Consider the following 19,505-nt stretch of genomic DNA (forward strand, 5'->3'; position numbering starts at 1 on the left):
CGATTTGTCACATAAGCCTTCCAAAAATATTGACGCCTCCAAATTTGAAGTGTAAGGGTGGAGATGCTTTTAGAGTAAATATATTTTGACAAACTCAATTTATTTGTTCGATTATTTACCGTCTATCTCTTCTTTATAAACTCGTATACATATTCATTTGATCCTTTTTTAAACAGAAAACGTTAAGATAAAAACACAAATCAATGCCATGATAGAAGTAATCAAGATGGGATATTATATATCAAATAGTTTTGTCTGATACTATATTGTTCAGTACATTTTCTGGGAAGCTCTGTCACACCTCCAGATACCGATTCCTTTTGTTCTACTTCACCATCTTTAACTTCTTCAATCCCCTTCTTCTTCTCCTCAAGGAACTCATTTAAACGACCTTTTGTTTGAAAAAACGGCACTAGAGAATTCTAAATTTGAAGTTAGAGAAGGAGGTTTTGTGGCCCGGGAGTGCTGTAGTGCACCCCCTGCAGTACACGTGTAGTGCAGCCAATCCGGTCGTTCATCTCAGGAATGGACAGCCAATATTTGTAGGAGTTCGGATTCATCCAAGCCAGCCTTGCCGAGATGGAAGGTCAGATTGACCGCACTACATAGTACGGCGGGTGCACTACAGCCCCTCCCATTCCGGTTTTGTGAATGCCAAATTTAGACATGTCAATTTGTCACATAAGTCTTCAAAAACTATTGACACCTCCAAAAAGTCTACATGTCAATTTGTCACATAAGTCTTCAGAAATTATTGATGCCTCCAAAATTGAAGTCTAATGACATGTTTTTAGAGTATTATGCATTTATGTCTTCCTTATAAACTCGTTTACGTATTCGTGATTTTTTTTTTTTAAAGACGATATGAACAAAACTCAGATTATTTATTTATTTATTATAAGTAGATGATATGAACAAAACTCAGATTAATGCCATGACAGTAGCATAAATGTATGTGAATACAAATCTATCTTTGTTTTTTCTCCGCAACCAATCTTCTCATTTACGCTCAATATCTACTGAAACCTTTCCGGAACGAATCTATTTCTATAGCAAAATACAACTAGAAGTCTTTACTAAGGATTTTAAGGCCATTCTAAGGGTGTTTCAAGAGTCTTTACTGATCAGTACATTTTTTGGGCAGCAATATAATCTCTTATTTTTAACAACTCAAACCTTCTTAATTCTCAACCCTCCTCCTCAAGCAGCTCAATCAAACCTCTCAGCGCACTCTCAGCCTCCTCGTTCTTCAGCAATTGCTCGCCTACTTCTGCCGGAGTCACTTTTTTCATCTTCATCAACCGTTCAATCTCCGTAAAGAGCGGATGCTCCGAAATCTCAAGGTAGTTTTGGGCAAGCATTCTGAACCCACAAGGTGTGCAATAGGACATGTGGATATGCACGTCCATCCGCCCAGGGCGCAGCAGTGCAGGGTCGAGCCGTTCTTTGTGATTAGTGGTGAAAATAATAATCCGCTCGTCCCCACAACTTGACCACAGTCCATCAATGAAATTCAGTAGTCCGGATAAAGTCACCTGCAATTGAGAGGAAATTCAGTACTATGTTTTCTGAATCGATGGGATTTTCTTTGAAAGAAGGTCAAGAACCAAAGTAGCTTCTTTGACCCTCTTGTTACAGTGTGCACCATCATGCCTCAGAAATTCGTTTGTTTGAAGATTCAGACCATATCATGTGATTTATACTTGATTAAAGCATGTACAAAGACTTTTGGAAACAAAGCATCTCAGGCCTCTACGTAGTTGATGTAATAATCGCGAGCCGATTAGTTATTGCATACTTTCAGTCTACGAGTTACCGTTTCACACATTGTGTGGATCACTTTTTGCCTCCTAATAACCCAACAATAATAGTAGCTAAAATCTATGACTACTTGACTAACTAAAAGGATCAGGCATAAATGTCACGCCATTCCGAGAGCCCTGTGCATGTGAGAGAGAAACGGATGTAAAGCATACAAATGCAGGTTGTGTTTGTGTGAGTAAACTTGAATTAGCCATGATTCACTTACCCCGGTAGACCCGTGATCGTACCCGTGTTCGTAAGGGAAAGGATCCCCACCCACCAAAGGTTTTACCACCGGTTTTTTCGCCGCCTTAAACCGATCTTGCAACTCAATTGAGCAATCAATGTCCTCCACCACCAAAATCGATTGATTCGCCGTCGAAATGAGCAAGTTCCTCAGCTCAGAATTGCTCCACATAGCAGTTAACTCCAAATCATACACATCGAAGTTCAAGTAGTTCGCCATGGCCGCAATCAAGCTTGATTTCCCAGTCCCAGGGGGGCCATAAAGCAAGTAACCCCTCTTCCACGCCTTCCCAACTCTCCTATAAAATTCTTTCCTCTTCACAAACCTCCGCAAATCCGCCATTATATTTTCCTTCGCCTCTAATTCCATAGCCAGAGTGTCAAAAGTTGATGGATGGTCCAGATTCACGGATTGCCACAGCTTTGATCTTGGCCCCCCCATGCCCCGTTCGATCTTTAGGGTCCAAAGCTTCAGTGTTCTCTGCTCCTCTTTTAAGATCTTTGATTTCTCCAATATGTAAGGCAAGTACTCGTTGATTACCTGTGAATAAAAACAAATACGTACCTTGAACCACGATTATTTAACGGAAAAGTGAATCACAGGTTATTCAAGATAGGTCCATTACATATTTCATACATCAATTAAGTATATACAATAAGTTTTGGTACATTTTTGAATTTAGGATACGGCTCAGATACGTTCTTCCTAATTTGGGAGTACTTGCTGTAACCCAAAACGACACAATTTGAGCTGACATAGCTCAGTGGAACCACAATCACCTCACTGCTAATGAGAATGCGTACAAGTGTTCGATGACATGTGTGGAGTGAAATTTGTAATGAGGTCGTGTGGATGAAAGTATGTGTAATCAGAATCTAAAAAACTCCTCCAGATGTGATTTTTAAATTTTCCATTTCCTAGTTCAATTCTCACAATGCCTTTTGACGGATTTATCCCATTATTAGCTCCCAAACACTCATAACCCCAATCTGATATAAAAACATGATCCAAACTAGTATCCATTTTATTGGACAAACATGATCCGAACTGTCCATTTTATTGGATTTACCGCGTAAGTGGTGGTGTTGATGAAAAATTAAATTTCTCGGACGCGGGCAGCAACATGAACAAAAACACGTTTGTTTTGCAAAAACTGAAACACATTTGTTGGCTTCTCTGATTTTTGAAAAAGACACAAGACTAACAAAAATAGATAAATCAAACAAGTGAGGTTTTTTCCGTTGGCAAAATAAGCAAAAAAATAAACAACACTATTATTATCCATCCAAAAACAGCATCCATAGTTAGTATTAAAGTGATTGTTCGGAACTTGAGGAAAATCAACGAAAATAAAAGGGAAAAAAATAGGAAAATAAAAATCTGAAAAGAAAAAAAAAAAGTAGAGAAAAATTTATTGCGCACTGAAACATCCCCAAATCCTCTTTTCATTTTCTTTTCTTTTCCACTAAAATGTTTCAAACAAACCGTAATAAATATTGTTATTACTTCGTATTGTTTAGTTTAATCCCAAACAAATAATGTACAATAAGACTCTAATAAACAACACTACCTTGTCCTTGATCTTCTTGTGGAAAACGAGCTCAAAGCACCGGGCCTCTGTCTTCAGAGTCGCCGCGCCGCGTCCGTAGCCCAACGAGTCCGGATTCACGACGTACTTCCCGGGGGTATCCTTGCAGAACAACCGCCACTTGATCGGAACCCCGCCGAACCAATCGGTCAGCTCCTCGTCCTTCTCCACCGACACCTTGATCCGCTTCTCCCTCTCGGGCTTGCTCGCCCGGAACCGCTTGGTGTCGGGCGTGATGACAGTGCCGAGGTAGGTCTCGGCGGCCTGGAACAGGGTGTTGGGGTAGAGCCCGTCGTACTCGTCGACGGTGAGGGTGAGCTCGCTGGAGAACCTGCTGAGGAAGCGGCGGAGCCTGAGGAAGAGCTCGTGTCGGAACTCGTGCGGGATGAGGTCATTGGCGAGGGAGCGGAGCACCATTGCGGTGGCGGCGGCGGAGGCGGCCGCGGAGAGGATGGGTGGGATTCGCGGGTGGGGAGGAGGCCTCGGGGTTTTGGGCAGCATTGTTTTGGTTTTCTGGGTTTTGGAGTTTCCTCCAGGAGCCCTTCAGTGGGGTTTTTGGAAAATGTTGAAATCTCAGTCGATAGTGGGAGAAGGCGTTTACGAGGAGTAATGTTGCAGTGTTTTGATTGGGGGGACGACTCACGCGACTGTCGCAAAAGTGTGCATTACTCCTCATCAACGCCTCCTCCCAAGAAAACTTTGCGCCCAAGAAACACTCTGCGCCCAAGAAACAACTGGAATTGATTTCTACACTTTTTTTTTTTTAGGAAATTAATTTTTACACTTTCTTTTTTTATGATATTCATACTTCTCTTTTTGTCTTTTAGCAACAAAAAATGCACACTTTTGCAACACTAAAATTAAAAAAGAGGGAGTGTGGTTATGGAAAAAATGAGTGTATAAATCAATTCCTTTTTTTATCTACAGTTCTTTTTCTTTTCTTTTTGTGTTTTTTAGCAAAAAAAACGCACATACTTTAAACATTAAAAAACAAAAAAGGGAGTACGGATATCTATTCACGAAAAAAATATGTAAAAGTAGTGAACGAAAAGAGGAGTGCAGTTGGCTTGTTTACTATTGTTTACTAAATGAGCTCGGATTTTTTAACAAAAACTCGACTCGATTAAAAGTACTCGTTTAGTAAATAAATAAGCTCAGTTCGTTGAGGTTCGAGGCAAGCTCAAACTCGACAAAGAACGGCTCAGCTAGTCAGTGCCGGCCCCAATCTTTGGGTTGCCCAAGCCTGACCATCCACTTGGTTGCCCACTAGTGTTAAGTATTAAAAAAAAAAAAAAGACATACAAGCAAAAAAAAAAAAAGAATAAAAACAAAAACAAGATTATTTTTCCATTTAGCTTGAATTACATCACCCGGGTATAGTACTTTATGATTAACACAATCCTATTCAAAAAAAATTACTACTCCTTGCATTTTTTGAAGCAAATTCTTCAATTATTGAATCATCATATTTTAATTTATCTAAGTACTTATTTTCAATTGATATCATAGCCAATCCACTTAATTTATCCTGTGACATGATAGATAAGTTTTTATCAACTTCAACTTCGAAAAACTTCTCTCAACCGAAGCAACTAAGATCGGAATAGTTAACAAAATTCGATAAGCAACCCAAACCATTGGAAACCACCATCTTTCCAATAAGACCTTATAAAATCAAGGATGTCGATCGATTTTGTTACTTCTATCGGCAATATTGTTTTCAAATGTCTAAGTTCTTAGAATAACTCATTCCTGTGAATATCAACATGTTAATTGTATTCCAAGAAACTTTATATTTTAGTGCAATGCTCCATCAATTACTCTTCAGCAACACTCTTGATATTCACGTTAAACAAAAATCCAACAATTGCTTCATAAAGTTCAAATTGCTCAAATCGGTCCTTAAATGATGCAAGAGCTTGATCTATGATGCGAAGGAAATAAGAAAATTTTAAACGATCTTCCGATGATAGACTTTTATTGGCATCATCTCCCACATCCTCATCAAATTGGTTCTTTCTTAATTTGAACAACTCTTTTTTTTTTTTTTGCAAATACCAGTTCAAAAACAAAGTAGTGTGCGAAAATGAATCAGATTTCATACTGATTTTTTCTTATGAATTTGTTATGCTCCACTTTAGTCCACTATCACCAACTATACTAATTTTTTATGCTCCACTACTACCACCCACTAACCAAATAAAGAAAATAAAAAGTTCACTTACCGATAAAGAGAAACAAAAAGTCTGGTCTTGAAAGACTAAAGAGTAAAGAGAGAACCTTAGGCTTGAATTAGCTCTTGAGTCTTGATCAAAACAAAGAAAACAGCTTCGCACAATCCGGCGTTGGCGCTCGGCATTGTTCTTAACTTCTTCATAAAATCAGAATAAGGATTTACACCAAGTAAATTTGGGGGCAAATCAGAGTAAGGGTTTCGCACAATCCCGCCCCTTCTCATTTTTGCTATAGCGTCCCTTTTCTTTTTTTCTTCTTATCTGATAGCCTTCATAATTTTCTCTCTTAATAATTTACCCTCTTAATTTTTTTATCTGTTATTTACCCTACATATAGAAAACCTCTCTTTGCCCTCCCAATTTTCTGAAGTTTCATAATTTTTTAAAAGTGGGTGGAAACCATACATATTTACTTTTTTAAAAAAATTTGTACAAAATTTTTTGGATGATGCCCCTAAATATATATTTTTGCTGGATTTCTTTTTTTTTTTTTTGTATACATACAATTTTTTTTTTTTGTTGCCCCTTGCCGGGGTGTTGCCTGAGCCGGCCGGCTTGCAGGGCTTACCCCCTGGCCGGCCCTGCAGCTCGTCTACGTACGGCTCTTAGCATTACCATGATTTGGTAAACGAGCGGAGCTCAAACTCGTCATTCAACTGTGGTGGTGTAGATGTTCTGAGATGGTAGTGAGATGAGTAGTAAAACTTTGTGCCGAAGGAAGAAATACATTTTAAAGCAGCGAACGAAAAGAAGACTTCTCAGTTACTAGAAAAAACAAAAAGAAGACTCTGCCTCTAGGCCCGTAAACGAACTGAGCAGATCCGTTCGGTTCGGCTTAGATCGGCTCGATTGCTAGACGAGCTTAAGTTTTTGGCTTGTTTACTAAACAAGTCGAGCTCAAAGCTCGAGTTTTCGGCTTGTTTAGAGCTCGATTTATTCAACAAAAGTTTGTCTTGTTAAGAGAGACTCGTTTAGTAAATGACTAAGCTCTGCGCGTTAAAGACTCAAGTTTTTGACTGATTTAGTAAACGAGTCGAACTCGAACTCGACAAAGATCGACTTAGCTCGTTTACAGCCCTATACAGCCTTACCATGGTATCGTTTATAGGATCCTTGAACCGAGGAGGGTTGGTGCCTGGTGGGTTGTTTCCAATTAAATTGGCTTATCTGGAGCATTTCCACCAACAGCCTTAGACTGGCTGAGCTCACATCCAGTTTTCATCCCCTCCGGTCCCATCTAATTTCGGTCATTTGTGGCTCTTTTCGAACCCGTAACAGAATCGTTCACTTTTTAGAGTTTTTTTTTTTTTTTTTGAGAACTTTGACCACATCGAAAAATCACTTTGATCGGATAGTGATTGATATGATTTCGAAATGGATTAATCTTGCAAGAAAAAAAAATGTACAACATTGGATGACAACGCATTTGACACAATTATTTGAAACTTAATACATTTCTACATCAAATTAAATTATATCCTCGTGATTTTCACGTGGTCGATGTTCTTAGTGAGCTCTAAATAATTAATGAAAGTGGACTGGATTGGATGTGATGTAAACTGAGCGCTCCCAACTGCCTAAGCAAAGTTGAATGGTGGCTAAAATGGCTAGGTAAAACCCAAAATTGCATACCCAGCAGACTCAAGCGGACATCGCATTTTGGGGGATGCTACAGCAACTCGTTGCAGCTACGGCTAGTAGCAACCCATCCCCCATCTCTCTCCACGCAAAAAAAAAAAAGCGAAGGTCCCAACAATCCCTACCAAGTCCGACGAGGAAATGATCAAACTCATCAATCACGTTGTTGATTCGGTGTTACTTTCGTTGCATCTCCTGCCCTACTTCTGCCGTTGCAGTCTACCATCGCCGAACTAGTTGTCCAATTCCTTTGTTCACCTATTGCCGTCGACGAATAGCAAAATCAACGACGAGGATGAAAGTTCCTTTCTCACTATGAATTATGTTTGTTTGGTTTTTCACTAACCGTTCTCCAATTTATGAACAAACGATGACTTAAATTGCGTTTATGGAACGATTTGTCCCTTGAATGAGTAAAGCTTTGGATCGATTTGTTCATTGCTTAAAGATCCAAGGACTTTCTTTGCATAGCTCTATGATATATTTTTTTATAGCGGCCCGTTTTCTAAACACCAAGTAGACGATTGCAGAATTTTTCTCTAACTTATTGCCTTGATTATAGTCTGGAGCAGTGTCAACAAGAGCCTTCGAATCTCACGTGGCGAAGCGCCGACGACTTTTAAAGTCAACACCAGTTCTAATCCAGTTGCTATTTAATGTACCATATCTCATGTGAATTTGGCAGGACTTACCTCATGTCATTTTTTAAGGCAATCTCAAATCTCTTTTTATTTGAAAGAGTGACCATTAGAGAACGAAATCTTAAAAAACTTTGACAACTCTAAATTTTAAATTGTTAGAGAATGAGGGTTATGTGGAATGTCAAATTATACTTGTCAATTTGTCGCATAAGCCTCCCAAAAATTTTGACGCCTCCAAATTTGAAGTTTAAGGATGGAGATGCTTTTATAGTAGTAATATATATTTTGACAAACTCAATTTATTTATTCGATTATTTACCCCCTTATCTCTTCTTTATAAACTCACTTACATATTCATATGATCTTTTTTTAACAGAAACTTTATGATAAAAACATGCACAAATTAATGCCATGATAGAAGTAAGATAGTAGCATAAAGATGGGATGTTACATATCCAATAGTTTTGTTCAGTACATATTCCGGGTAGCAATATGATCTCTTATTTTTCACAACTCCCACCTTTCTTAATTCTCAAGCTCTGTCACACCTTCAGATCCAGATTCCTTAATTCTGAATTCTCGAATGTGACGAGCGGGTACCACGTAGGATATACCTACCCGGCACCGAAAAACTCCTCGGTTCTACAGTAGTGAGAAGAGGAGTAAAACTTTGCGCCCAAAGAAGAATGGACGTGATTTTGGCACTCCGATTTTAGCCAATGACACTCCACATTTTTGTTTTATAATCTCACATGATGGAGTTCCAAATTCGATTTCCAAGGAAGAAATAAATAAAAGTGGTGAACAAAAAAAAAAACTTTTCAGTTACCAGAAAAACAAAAAGAAGACTGCCTCTAGGACCGTAAACCAACTGAGAAGCTCGCGAGCTCGGCTCGACTCATTAAGAGCTCGGCTTAATGAGCCGAGCTCGAGTTTTCGGCTTGTTCAGCAAAAAGCTAGGAGGGTTGGTGGCTGGTGGGTTGTTTCTACTAGGTTAGTGCATTTCCAACAGCATGACTGACTGAGCTCACATTCGGTTTGCATCTCCTCTAGTCCGTTTAATTTCGGTACATGGTGGCTCTTTCCGAACCCGTAATAATAATCATAATCGTTCACTTTTTAGAGTTTTTTTTTTAGAACGTTGACCTCAACGAAAAATTACTTTGATCAGATTGTGATTGATATGATTTCGAAATGGATTAATCGATCTCAAATCTCTTTTTATTTGGAAAAGCGACCATTACAGAACAAAATCTTAATAAACTGTGACAACTATAAATTTGAAGTTGAGAGAGAGAGAGGGTTATGTGCCTGTCAAATTTAGACTTGTCAATTTGTCACATAAGCCTTCCAAAAAATATTAACACATAAGCCTTCCAAAAAATATTAACGCCTCCAAATTTGAAGTCTAAGGGTGGAGATGCTTTAGAGTAACATATTTTGAAAAACTCAATTTATTTGTTCGATTATTTACCATCTATCAATTCTTTATAAACTCGTTTACATGTTCATATGATCTTTTTTAACAGAACCGTTATGATAAAGGAAAATGATATTGGTACTGACCGAATCGTAGGGACGGCCGCGCCGGGCCGTCTCCGGCCACCGGACAGTTGATCCGAGCCGTCCAAAAATTCTCAAAAAAAAAAACGAGGGGCCCGCGCAGCAATCAACGGCATCCAAGGTGTGTAGGGTGCTTGATCCGAGCACCTCCTTTTCGTGTATATATGCGTATAAACACGAAAAAAGGGTGCTCGGATCAAGCATCCTACACACCTCGGATGCCGTTGATTCCCGAGTGAGCCCCCTCATTTTTTTTATAGAATTTTTGGACGGCTCGGATCGGCCGTCCGGTGTCCGGAGACGGCCCGGCGCGGCCGTCCCTACGATTTCGGTACCGACGAGGTCGGTATCAATAGTGCTACTCTATGATAAAAATGCAAATTAATGCCATATGATCTTGGCCTAAGACTTAGGCGTTTGCTATATCCTAAGGTCTCAGGTTCAATTTTCTTTGTCAATAACACTTAGGGTCATCTCACCCTAAGCATAAGCGTGTAAAACAATTGTGGATAGAGCCGTAGGAATTAGTCCGAACTCCGAATAAACTAGTCCGGGACACTCTGGAAAAAAAAGAAAAGAAAAGGTGATAGTAGCATAAAGATGGGATATTATATATCAAATACTAGTTTTGTCTGATACAATATTGTTCAGTACATTTCTGGGTAGCAATATACCTCTTATTTTTCACAACTCCCACCTTCTCAAGTCTCAATCTCTGTCAAACCTTCCGATCCAGATTCCTCTTGTTCTAATTCACCATCTTTAACTTCTTCAATCCCCTTCTTTTCCTCAAGGAACTCAATTAAGCCTCTCAGCGCGCTCTCGGCCTCCTCGTTCTTTAACAATTGCTCGCCTACTTCTGCCGGAGTCACCTTTTTCATGACCATCAACTGTTCAATCTCCATAAAGAGTGGATGCTCTGAAATTCCAAGGTAATTTTGGGCAAGCATTTTGAACCCACAAGGTGTGCAATAGGACATGTGGATATGCACGTCCATCCGCCCGGGCCGCAGTAGTGCAGGGTCGAGCTTTTCTTTGTGATTGGTTGTGAAAATAATAATCCGCTCGTCCCCACAGCTTGACCACAACCCGTCGATGAAATTAAGTAGTCCGGATAAGGTCACCTGCAATTGAGAGAAAATTCAGTACTGTGTTTTCTGAATAGCTGTGTTTGTGTAACTAAACTTGAATTAGCTGTGATTCACTTACCCCGCTAGGCCCGGGATCGTGCCCGAGACCATACTGGAAAGGATCCCTACCTTTTGCCGCCGCCTTTTTTGCTGCCGCCTTCATCCGATCTTGCAACTCTATGGAGCAATCAATGTCCTCCACCACCAAAATAGACTGATTTGCCGTCGAAATGAGCAGGTTCCTCAGCTCGGAATTACTCCTCATAGAAGTCAACTCCAAATCATACACATCGAAGTTTAAGTAATTCGCCACGGCCGCAATCAAGCTTGATTTCCCAGTCCCGGGGGGACCATAAAGCAAGTAACCTCTCTTCCACGCCTTCCCAACTCTCCTGTAAAATTCTTTCCTCTTCACAAACCTCTGCAAATCCGCCATTATAGTTTTCTTCGCATCTAATTCCATTGCCAAAGTGTCAAACGTTGATGGATGGTCCAGATTCACGGATTGCCATGGCTTTCTACTCGGGCCCCCCATGCCCCGGTCATTCTTTAGGGTCCATAGCTTCAGTGTCCTCTGCTCCTCTTTTAAGATCTTCGATTTCTCCAATATGTAAGGCAAGTACTCGTTGATTACCTGTGAATAAAAATGATTACGTACCTTGAACCATGATTATTCAAAGGAGAAATGAAGCACAGGTTATTCAAGATAGGTCCCTTGAATAAAGGGCTCCGATACGTGCTTCCTAGGTTGGGAGTACTCGCTACGCAGGGGGTGTTCGGGAGTCATTTCTATAAATTTTAGAATTTTTTGACTATAATGAGAATGCGTAAAAGTGTTCGATGACAAATGTGGAATGATTTTTAGGACGACGTTGTATGGATGAAAGTATAATCAGATCTAAAAAACCTCTCCCCAAATGTGACTTTTAAATTCTGCACTTCACAAATCTATCCCATTATCAACTCCCAAACACTCCTAATCTAAAATCTAAAATTACTGAAATGGAAAATGCAAAACTGGGCATGCCCATCACCACCAAATGAACCAGTGGCACACCCTTTCATTGCTATTGTCTTCTTCTTCTCCTTTCCCAACTAAAATTCCTTCGGATAACATTTTCTCTCGTTGAACTTAATGGTATGGGGTTTTGGCAATTTGCCATCGCAACCGAGGTGGACCTACAATTCGTTCTGGTCAAAGAAATGGTGATTGGGACCTAGGGGTTACATGAAACCCAATTCGACATAAGAACATGATCCGAACTGTCCATTTTTACTCAGTTTACCAGGTAAGTAGTGCCGATGATAAATTATGTTGCTTGGACACGGGCAGCAACACGAACAAAACACGTTTGTTTTGCAAAAATTAAACTCATTTGTTGGCTTCTCTGATTTTTTAGGAGTTATTGGGCCAAAATAGAGAAATCAAACATGTGAGATTTTACGTGGTAAAATAAGCAAGTCAAAAACACTCGTATTTTTTTCCTACTCAAACACAGCATCCATAGTGGGAGTATTTAGGTACCCTTCTGGTAAGGGTTTTATTTTATAAGTACGAGTACTTATTTTCCGTTTTACGAGGCACGTCATTCTCTAACAATACATCATCTTTAATTCAAAAATAAGTACTTATTAATACGTAGTACATCATTCTTAATTGCCTGTTGGGAAACTTGTGGAAAATAAACAAAAAGAAAGAACAAGGAAAACAATTCTTTTAGGAAAATGTGGAGAAAAATTCATCGAACTCGATTCTTCGTTTTGTTAGTCTACCCTCTCAAACTGAAAAAAAGAGTTTTTTTCTTTTCTTTTCTTTAGAATTTCCCAATTTTCTAAAAGTCCCTAGATGCTAATCCGACGGTTGGTCACTTAGTAATCGGCGCATAGTAATCGGCGCATAGCAATTAGTAATCGGCTATAAATCGGCACATAGTAATCAGTCGGATAACCCCCGACGGAGCAATTTAATCGCCGATTAATTCCGAGTTTTAGAACACTGGTGTTTCCGTAGGTTACAAACAAACCCTAAACAAGACGAAATACAAAACGAAACAAATACTAATGTAAATCAAAATTACCTTGTCCTTCATCTTCTTGTGGAAAAACAGTTCGAAGAACCGGGCCTCCGATTTCGGAATCGACCCGCCATAGTAATCGTCCGGATTCGCGATATACCTCCCGGAGGTTTTCTTGCACGACAACCTCCACCGGATCCGAAACCCGCCGAACGAAGAATCGGTGAGCTCCTCGTCCTTCTCCATCGACACCTTGATCTGGTTCTCCTTCTCGGGCTTGCTCGCCCTGAACCGCTTGGTGTCGGGCGTGATGACGGTGCCGAGGTAGGTCTCGGCGGCCTGGAACAGGTGGTTGGGGTAGAGCCCCTCGTACTCGTCGATGATCAGGGTGACCTCGTTGGAGAATGTGCTGAGGTACTGGCGGAGCCTGACGAAGAGAGCGTGTCGGAACTCGTGGGGTATCAGGTCCTTGGCCACGGACCGGACCACCATTGCGGCGGCGGCGGCGGAGGCGGCGGCGGAGATTATTGTTTGGATTGAGGGCATTTGGGTTTTTGGCAACATGGTTGGTTCTGGGTTTTGGGTTTGTTTTTGAAAATTGTTTTTGGGTCTGAAAAATCAAAATCAATCGATTTTGGGAGAAAGCGTTGATTGGTTTCAGTGGGGTTTTGGGTTTGTTTTTGGAAATTGTTTTTGGGTCTCAAAAATCAAAATCAATCGATTTTGGGAGAAACCATTGATGGGTTTTTTAGTGGGGTTGTGTTTTGGAAAATGTTTTTGGGTTTTCACATAATCAAGCGATTGGGGGAGAAAGCAATGATGAGTGGTGTTTTCTTATTAGGTTTTTAAGAAGAATGGGGGAGTGAATCATGTGACAATGGTGGACTTGGTAGTGTAGGAACTCTGTACTCTGTAGATGGTAGTGAGAGAGAAAGAGAGAGAGAGAGGATTGAAACTTGGTAGCGAAGGAAGAAACAGTAAAGTAAACGAGAAAAGAAGACTTCGCCAGCGTCGTTTTTGGTAAGGGTTTGTTTGGATGGATGGAAAGGAAAATTAGAAAGATTTCTCTTCCATATTTTGGTTTGGACAAATAGAGAGGAGAAAATAGAAGATTAGGGTATCCACAATGTTGTAATCAAAAATTTATAACCAAAAATTGCTACATCATTTTTTATTATTCATTTAAAATATTGCTAAGGTTAATTATGTAGATGCCTATAATGGTATAATCAAAATTAGATAACCAACTTATCACGTTATATTTTTAAATTAAAAAAAATTAAAAACTGTGAACAGTAGATAATAGTTTTAAAACTAATAAAAATTATTTACTAGGAATAGAAAATAGTTTTTGAAACTTTTTTTTGGAAAAAAGCTGTTTTCTTAAAAACTATTTTTTAGTAAATTTTTTTTTTAAAAAATATTGTTCGAAGAGAGAGAGAGAGAGAGAGAGAGAGAGAGAGAGAGAGAGAGAGGAAAAGGGAAAAGAGTTAGAACATTTTTGTATAATTATGGGTGTATTTAATTGATATTATGTAAGGTCTATTAAATTGATTATTGTTAAAACGTTGCTAGTTTTGGTTATCCAAAACACAAAATTTGATTATTTCTATGTAGGTTGTTAAGTTTGATTATAGTATTGTCAACCATATTTTGCACAAATATTGTTAACTTTAAAAAACCTTTCACTTTCTCAAGGGGCAACAATTTGAACAACGCGGGTAAATCCAAAATTGGAGAAATACTATTTAGCTTCACCCCAAGTGCAAAAAAAAATTTCAGTGGTCAAGGGCTGAGACTTGTGTGTTTGTTCCTCACATGGTCTTAAATTCGACACTTCTCATGTACTAACCTTTTTTGGGGTCATTTCATACAGAACATTTTCTCCGACTCCAAATGGGGACCTCGTTAGTGGACGGTAAATTTATAGTCTTCAAAATTAATCGATGTGTACTTAAATTTACACGGACACTTTTAATTATAAAAAAGAGAAAATGAAAAAACAAAATCAGTAGTCTGAGAGAAAAGAAGAAGAAGTACAAAATTTAGTTGGGGCGTCGTTGTCCTCTCTTGTTTTTTTTTGACTGGTTGTTTGTCCTTGTCTGTTAAGGCTCTTCTGGTTTCCACACTCTGGGCCCACGACGGAGAAAATAGTAGTACTCCTACTAGTGACACCCACGGGTGAACCACTGAAACTGGACCGAGCTACACATGCTCTGAGCGATTTTTCAGTGCTGAGCGAGCATATTCTATGTAGTATTGTTATGCGCATTCGAGCCATCTGATACATTTTTTGATAGTTTGGATTGAAATCCTCTTTCTTCTCTTACCCTAACAATTTCTCTCTTCTTTTTCTCTCTCTAAATTTAAGACGTTCAAATACATAATAAACAGCTCGGATGCACAAGCGAGCACCACGTGATCTCGCTCTGTATTGAAAAATTTTCCACGTGCTCTGAATGGTACGTTGGTGGTAGCATGTGCCTCGACACCTTTGAACAAAAACAAATTGCCACGACCGAATCTTTTGACTTTTAGCTTCACCATTTATTATTTGGGTGAGATTTACATTATTATTTAAGAAAAATTTCAAAATGACAAATCTTTGTATTCAATATCTCATAAACATCTAAACTTCAATTTACTTTAATTGAACATCTGTACTTACAAAAATCTCTAATTCAAACACCTGCCGTTATATTACGTTCATTTTGTCAAAAAATGTACCGGCGTGACATCTTTTTGCCGTTAAGTGCGTCAGTTGCACATGATAGGATTTCAAAAGATGCACACAATCAAATCCCTCCTTTCTCTCTCAATCTCCTCTCCTCGCCTCCCCCTTCTCCCACGTCGTCATTCACTCTTCAACCGAGAACCCCAATACTACTCCCACGGCAACACCACCACTGACCCAAAAAAATTCCCCTACAATCTCCTCAACCTTTTGCGTCGGCTCCAACTGCCTCGTCTACCACCTCGTCAACCTATACCACTACCACACCCCAAGGCCTCCCATTCTCTAACCCCAACGTCATCGCCATAGGCGTTGATATGGCGTCGGTTGAGAAGAAACTCAACGAGGTCCACGAGATTAAGATCGCGAATGCTGTCCGGCGACTTACGATTGAACAAAATCGAAGCTATCCGGCAACTTACTATCGAACAAATTTGAAAACTTGAAAGTAATTAGAAGAGAATCCTCTTTCTTTTCATTTATCTTTACAGAGAAATATTACACATATATATAAAAAAGACTCGCAAATCTGAAACCTAAGTCTATGGAGTCTATACAAGGTAATAAGCAATCTAGATCCTACATCAGTGGAAATACAAATAATAAAGATGCTGGAGATCAGTAGAGATAATGGAGCTTCTCTTTTTATGGTAATTCTTTGGTCTTCAATCCATCTTCAATTACATGAATCAAAGTAAATCAAATCGTAACACTCCTCCTCAAGTTGGAGCATGTATGTCAAGAATGTTCAACTTGCGCATTAAATTCTTGAAGATATTCCCTCCCAAAGCCTTTGTGAAGACATCAGCTAGCTGGAGAGACGATGGGACAAACTTGGTGATAATCTGACCCGCCTGAATTTTCTCTCTCACAACATGGCAGTCAAGCTCAATATGTTTGGTGTGTTCATGATACACAGGATTTGCAGCTATATGAAGCGCTGCTTGATTGTCGCAGAACAATTTTACAGGTCCCAAGGAAACTTGTAAATCGTTAAATAAATACCTAAGCCAAGTAAGTTCACAAGTTGCAGCAGCCATAGATCTGTACTCAGCTTCTGATGATGATCTAGAAACAGTTTTTTGTTTCTTTGTCTTCCAAGAAATTAAAGAATTTCCAAGAAACACACAATAACCCGAAGTAGATCTCCTTGTCAAAGGGCAATTAGCCCAATTAGCATCACAATATGCTTTCAGTGTCAGAGAGCTATTGGAAGAGAATAACAACCCAAGTCCTGGATTGTTTTGTAAATACCTCACAATGCGGAGAGCAGCATTCCAATGAGGCTTTCTTGGAGCATGCATGAACTGACTTAGAATGTTCACGGAATAGGTGATGTCTGGTCTAGTAATTGTAAGGTAAATTAACCTACCTATCAATCTTCTGTAACGAGAAGGATTAAGCAAGAGATCACCTTGATTATTTGTAAGCTTCAAACTCTGTTCCATAGGAAAATCAACTGGTTGAACTCCGAGAAATCCAACATCATCCATAATTTCCAAAGTATACTTACGTTGTGATATGACAATTCCAGCTTTGGATCTCGCCACTTCCAAGCCAAGAAAATACTTTAGATAGCCGAGATCTTTAATATGAAATTGTTGATGAAGGAAGAGTTTGAGATCTTGAATAGCCTTTGCATCATTCCTTGTGATGATCATATCATCCACATAAATGAGAACCGCTGTTAGAGATGAATCTTTTACTTGCACAAACTGTAACGTCCCGATTTTCCAAGGAATTTCGGAAGCATTAACCCTAAAATACATTGAATTTTATAAACTACTAGGCCCCTATTTGTCGTTATACAAAATTTACATTAAAAATAAATACAAAAAGAATCTAACATTTCTATTTAAACATCTTCAGAGCGACTCTAGTCTTGATACAGATTCCAAGAATACTCAGTCTCCGCTCTTGGTATTCCTCCTGTCTCAAATAGCTCCACCATTTAACCCTGCATCCTCTGGCAAATTGATCGCCAAAGCAACCGATTTACCAGGATACAAACGTATCCGTGAGTGACAAATCACCCAGTAGAATAATCTCAATCCTACCAACCCCTTACTCTATAATTAACAGTTCAACAATATAACAATTGATAATACACATAAGGTACAGAATAATAACACATCATTATTTTCTTTACTATCCATTAACTTATATGAAATCTAAGGATCTTCTCCACAAGATCCTTTCCTTCCACATCCACTAACTACAACTGTCTCATGGGTCCACCCTTCCTCTTGCTTGTCCTGCACCAGGGCCCTAGGTGAGCGCACCTAAGTTATGTACCTAGTATGTTCTCACTTAAGACCATAACAAGAGGATCGAATCATCCCATGACGCATCATACATTAGGGTCGCACATCACCTACTACTAACTATAACCGTCTCATGGGACCTATTTCCTCTTGAACAAAGAAGCAAATTTTCCCATGACGCATTATACGTTAGCATCACAACATTTCTCAACACTGGGCTCCATTGGTTACCCATTTTAACACAGGGCCCCATTGGTTACCCTTGCCATCACCATGGCTCAAATCACAATCCACACAATCACACTTCCAACACTTCATCAATTTCCATTTACTTAACATCGTCTACGTGAATCACTACTCGTAACCACCCAATGAACCTAAGTTCATTCTAGCACGTACAACATGATACAATCAATAACAGCTCAAACACGATACATTTCAATGAGATAACAACATAACATTTAACATGGGGCGAGAAAGTAAAGCACGTAGTATTTTATGAGCGGGCCGATGCCCTTTTGGGTTGCTTAAACTTTTAATAAACATCTCTGTTCATTAATAGTTAACCAGGATAAATGAGTCGTAACACACATTCAAGATTTTTAATTACCAAAGTGTGACAAGTAGGGTAAACATGAAACAATACATAGTTTAGGGTTAATTCTGTAATCAACGTAAGCATGAGGGGCTAACTGCAATTTCAGTACCCCTTTTTTAAAATTTCAACGTTCATGAACAGTGCTCATTCGGAGAAAAACAGAGCAAAACTTCGGATCACTGGGTTTTGATCCGTGAACCGATTTCTTCCATTCTAACTCATTAAAATCATCATTTAAGGACTGAATATACTTAGGGAGAGGTAGGAGAAAGATTATAATACCTCGGTTCCGGCCGAAACAGCGGTTAACGGGTTCGGACAGTTTCGGAAAAAATCGGAGAAGACAACGAGAACGGGGGACCTCGAGTGGTCGATTCGGGACTATTTTTCTGATGGTATTGTAGTTTTTTTTTTTCTGGGTTGAAGTGGGCTGTTTTGAAGTTGAAACAGTGCTGTGTTCGGGTTGTTTCAGAGCCAAAATAAGGTTGATTTTGGAACTGTTTTTTTGGGCTAGAATGGGCAATTTTTAGAGCTACAATGGAGCCGGAAAAAAAAAAAAAAGGAAACTAGAATGGATTGGTACGGTGGTGTTCACTAGGTGGAAATGGTGCTTAATGGTTGTGCTTGTAAGTGGTGGTAAGTATGGGGAAGGAGAAGCAATTTCTTTGCCAAAGGAGTTTAAAAAAAAGAAATCAATAATGGAAATTGGCATATAGGTTTGCTGGAGGATATGGACGAAGGAGAAGAAATAAATAAGGCTAGTGGTGGTTATCCCTCTTTCTCTGCCAAGAATAACGAGGAAGTGGGGTGGATGGTTTTGTAGAGATAAAAGTGGGAGTAGTGGGAGCATAAAGGTGGAGGTGGTGGAGAGAAGTGAGAGAGATAATCGGAGAGAGATGAGGAAGAGAGAAATGCTGAAAAGAAAGGAAGCATGAGTCATGTTTTATGGGTTTTCAAATTTAATATGTATATGGATGCATGTGTATGTAATTGTGGGAGGGTGCCGAGAGAGAGAGAGAGAGAGAGAGAGAGAGAGAGATTCGGGAGATG

General features: G+C 39.4%; 3 protein-coding genes across 3 annotated transcripts; all 3 read right to left on the reverse strand.

Moving 5' to 3' along the window:
* Positions 1–1,187: 1,187 nt before the first annotated feature.
* Positions 1,188–4,240, reverse strand: LOC131327521 (AAA-ATPase At3g50940-like). Its single transcript, XM_058360679.1, has 3 exons — positions 3,621–4,240; positions 2,030–2,590; positions 1,188–1,535 (listed from the first exon to the last, which is right to left on the reverse strand). Exons 1-3 carry the CDS (start codon positions 4,137–4,139, stop codon positions 1,188–1,190), a joined length of 1,428 nt encoding a protein of 475 aa, XP_058216662.1. The 5' UTR covers positions 4,140–4,240.
* A 6,064-nt stretch (positions 4,241–10,304) lies between these two features.
* Positions 10,305–13,872, reverse strand: LOC131325184 (AAA-ATPase At3g50940-like). Its single transcript, XM_058357296.1, has 3 exons — positions 12,923–13,872; positions 10,924–11,478; positions 10,305–10,838 (listed from the first exon to the last, which is right to left on the reverse strand). The coding sequence occupies exons 1-3, from the start codon at positions 13,421–13,423 to the stop codon at positions 10,416–10,418; spliced, it is 1,479 nt and encodes a 492-aa protein (XP_058213279.1). The 5' UTR covers positions 13,424–13,872; the 3' UTR covers positions 10,305–10,415.
* Positions 13,873–16,312: 2,440 nt separating this feature from the next.
* LOC131327522 (uncharacterized mitochondrial protein AtMg00810-like) lies at positions 16,313–18,110 on the reverse strand. Its single transcript, XM_058360680.1, has 2 exons — positions 17,979–18,110; positions 16,313–17,308 (listed from the first exon to the last, which is right to left on the reverse strand). The coding sequence occupies exons 1-2, from the start codon at positions 18,108–18,110 to the stop codon at positions 16,313–16,315; spliced, it is 1,128 nt and encodes a 375-aa protein (XP_058216663.1).
* Positions 18,111–19,505: the final 1,395 nt, after the last annotated feature.

Source organism: Rhododendron vialii, chromosome 5a (genome assembly GCF_030253575.1).
Source record: "Rhododendron vialii isolate Sample 1 chromosome 5a, ASM3025357v1".
NCBI lineage: Eukaryota > Viridiplantae > Streptophyta > Magnoliopsida > Ericales > Ericaceae > Rhododendron > Rhododendron vialii.